The sequence below is a fragment of the Populus euphratica genome, unplaced genomic scaffold (genome assembly GCF_000495115.2).
Source record: "Populus euphratica unplaced genomic scaffold, PopEup_1.0 scaffold270.1, whole genome shotgun sequence".
Taxonomy (NCBI): domain Eukaryota; kingdom Viridiplantae; phylum Streptophyta; class Magnoliopsida; order Malpighiales; family Salicaceae; genus Populus; species Populus euphratica.
Window position 1 is genome coordinate 147,354 of NW_011500151.1, and position 3,609 is coordinate 150,962.

General features: G+C 35.9%; 1 protein-coding gene across 1 annotated transcript; it reads left to right on the plus strand.

The window, feature by feature from the left end:
- The first annotated feature begins 43 nt into the window (after positions 1-43).
- LOC105110946 (OTU domain-containing protein DDB_G0284757-like) lies at positions 44-2,827 on the plus strand. The gene is made up of 8 exons (XM_011006161.1): positions 44-424; positions 899-952; positions 1,104-1,178; positions 1,406-1,479; positions 1,598-1,646; positions 1,819-1,903; positions 2,459-2,515; positions 2,613-2,827. The coding sequence occupies exons 1-8, from the start codon at positions 338-340 to the stop codon at positions 2,654-2,656; spliced, it is 525 nt and encodes a 174-aa protein (XP_011004463.1). The 5' UTR covers positions 44-337; the 3' UTR covers positions 2,657-2,827.
- The last annotated feature ends 782 nt before the right edge of the window (positions 2,828-3,609 follow it).

The following is a 3,609-nucleotide window of genomic DNA, read 5'->3' on the forward strand; positions in this document are numbered from 1 at the left end:
ACCTGTAGTTCCTTGCTGAGAGCAAGGGTTGCCTTGTGCATGTTCTCTTTACCTTCACATTAGCTTGCAACAAGCACGTGTGTTGAGGAACAGAGTAGGAAGTGCTCACTGGATTCTTCAACAACTGCTGTTATTATACAACATATCTGGCACTTCCTTCAACGCTTGTGATTGGTTATATATTTATTTTAACCTAGTTTATACTCTATATTGACCAGTGAGAGGTAAAGAGGTAAACAAATACACATAATTGTTGTCCTTTTTTGTTTTGTTATTTCCTCCTGCTGTTGAATAACTTCTTGGTGTTTATTAAGCCATATGAATAATCATAGATTTAATGTTTTGCCAGCACACTCCACGGGTGAATGGTGAGATACCTGATGTAAATGATGCAACCTTAGACCATGAGCGGCTGTCTGAAAGGGTGTGATTTTTTCATCCACCCTTCATACTGTTTCTTATTCATTCTTGGACCACTTGGCGCATTTCACTTTTAGCTAGTATGTAATGTGATGCACCCTTCATACTGCTTCGTATTCATTCTTGGATCACTTGGTGCATTTCACTTTTAGCTATTATGTAATGTGGCGGGCCTATAATTGTTATCTATTTTTACGTGGTTGCCTTTTCTCATTCCTGTAATGAATTTAGTTTCAGTTGCTAGCATCCTTTTTGTAGATTTGTTTTGAGCATGGCAAGCATATTTTTCCACGTATAGACTTTGATTTGTGCTGTTTAAGTAAAGATTGTAAATGCTGGCTTGATGGCATCTAATGTGCATATTGTTAAAATATTGAATAAATGGTTTTTACCATCTGATTTCAAAACATTGGTTTCTTTTATATGCAAAGAGTATGGTTTATCTTTTGTTTATCCTAATAATTGGTTTTCTTTCAGGTTGACAACATATGGTTTAGAAGAACTGCAAATCGAGGGCGATGGGAATTGCCAGGTGTAGTAGCTACAATTACCAATTTCATTTCTTCAAATGAACTGTTTATTTGTAACTGTACTAGCATGGATGTCTGATTGAGTCCTATAAGTCACTGTGAGAACTCCATCACAGAAGTGCTTACAAAGCATTGGTTTGATTTATTTGACAGTTTCGAGCATTAGCAGACCAATTGTTCCGCAGTCCAGATTACCACAAACATGTGAGGAAGAAAATAGTCAAGCAGGTATTGTTGATACATCTCTACACATGACTTTACTAATTCATCATGCCTGGGGATGGAGAGGTTATGCATGTTGCAAAATGCTACTAATGGCCAACTTCTAATACATCCAAGTGTCTGGTGCTGTGCATGAGTCTGCTATATAGACTACATAGTTTATATATTTTCTATGAAATTGCTTTGTCATGCTACTATTTTCTTATCATTGTTTCATTTATCTTCCTTTTCAGCTAAAGCATTTCAGAAAATCATATGAGGGATATGTCCCCATGAAGTACAGAAGCTATTTGAAGAAGATGAAAAAGTTAGATTTCTATGGTGATGCATGCTAGTTTTTTTCCTGCAAAAAATGGAAACCCTGCTTACAAAAAATTAAGCTGCACTCTAATTCATTTTGTGTGTGAAACCTTCCATGATACTAGGCCAGGGGAGTGGGGGGATCATCTAACTCTACAGGCAGCGGCAGATCAAGTAAGCAGAAATCTAACTCTTTTTGCTCCTTTATTGATTTTTTCTAATTTATTGAATGGATCCATTTCCCTGAAGAATATACATGAAGCCTAATTGTTTTCGTTTTTTGTAACTATTATCTGCTTGTGTTATGCAATGGTTATCCCTTGACCTCTTTTGGGCATGAATTCAGTTTGGAGCCAAAATTTGTTTGGTAACGTCTTTCCGGGACACATGCTATATCGAGATCATGCCCAAAGACAAAAGTCCCACAAGAGGTAGATCTAAATCTTTATACCATATCCCAGAGGTCATCACAACATGTGTATCATGCTTATTGTTAAATGGATTTCTGTGTTAAATTTGATTACTGTAGAGTACATTGAAAGTCCAAATCTTATTTATTATTATTCTACCTTTGCAAGTCTGCGTGCTTTACCTGTCTTGAGAGAAGCTGGATACTTTATTTCCTAATTATCACCTCCTCTGCTTCTCAATGTTGTGGGAATTTTGAAGCTAACCAGGATAAGGGATGGGGAATTGAGAAGAAGAATTTTCCTAACAAAGATGGATCACTATAACCTGTTACATGTTTCAAAGTAGGCTATACTTGATTTTCCTGTTTTGTACTTTTCCTCTCTTCAAAGTAGGCTATCCTACAAAATTCTTTGCGGAAAAAATCTATAATAAATCTGGTCACCGCAGAAACAATTCTTAAGTTATCAAGCAAGTCAAGCTGTCTTTAACAATGAAATCCCCCCCCCCCTCCATTTCGCCGAGCTATCTTTTCATTATTCTCTACTTCCTGATATAATGACTGCTCTTGTTTCCAGAACTTTGGCTGAGCTTTTGGAGCGAAGTTCATTACAATTCATTGTATGCAACTGGAGGTGAGGGACAGACCAATAGTCGGAGCTTGTTTTACCCTCAGCACAGCAATATTTTTTTCAAACTAATAGCTTTAATGGATGCTGTCTATGCCTGCAGATGTCCCCACCAGAGTAGCAAGAAAGAAGCATTGGCTTTTTTAAATGTTTGACATGCCGGCATGAGATCAAGCATTGCCATATCCACTCTTCGTTTGTTCTCTATACATGTACATAATTTCCAAATAAGCAAGCAACTATAGAGTATTTAACTAGCAAATATGTAACTTGATATTGAATTCAACATTATATATTCATAGTTTTTCTTTTAATTCTTATGCTGAGGTCCTTGTTGGAGAATCCCGAGGAAAACTTTAGAGGAAGCTTCTTTTTTTAATCTTAAAAAACCACCCTGGTAAGAGCTCTTGGCCCCAAATATATACATATACTGCTTTCTTGATTCTTTCCACGTAGGATAACTTGTAAAATTCTTTTATTTTTTTGGTTTATAACATAAAAGAAAACTCAGCAATATTTAAGGTGTGTTTTGTTTTACAAGAACTCTTGGAATTTATTTAAGAGTTGTATATATTTATTAATCCCATGGAATCTGTTTAACAAATAGAAACTATAATATAGATTAAAAATCATTGTTGCATCAAATAGATTATTTCTTTTATTTAGCTCTAGTTGAAATCTTCTTTTTTTTTCAAATAAAAACCTAAAAAAATTAGCCCCTGGGCACTTTGCTTTCATTATCCCATGATTCCACGCGTTGTCTGCATGAGAATGGACCGGCGACTCGAGAATCTTAGAATACTGAGGTAAGAATGAAATCTATATTAAGAAAATATTTTTTATTCAGATAAAATATCAATAATCAATAATCAATGAAGTCTAAAATATTTTTTATAAACTTCCCGATCCTACAATTCGAATGTATGCCTCCGGAGAAGGTACGAATTTTATAAATTATTCAAGCCCGTTGTCCGTTGTTGGGGCAAAAGCCCGTTGTCCATCATTGGGGCAACAGCAATCTCTGCGTTTCAGTAAACAAATTCGCGCCGCTGCCAGTGGATTGCAAGACCGACACAAAAGAGCAACAATGGGGGTTCTGT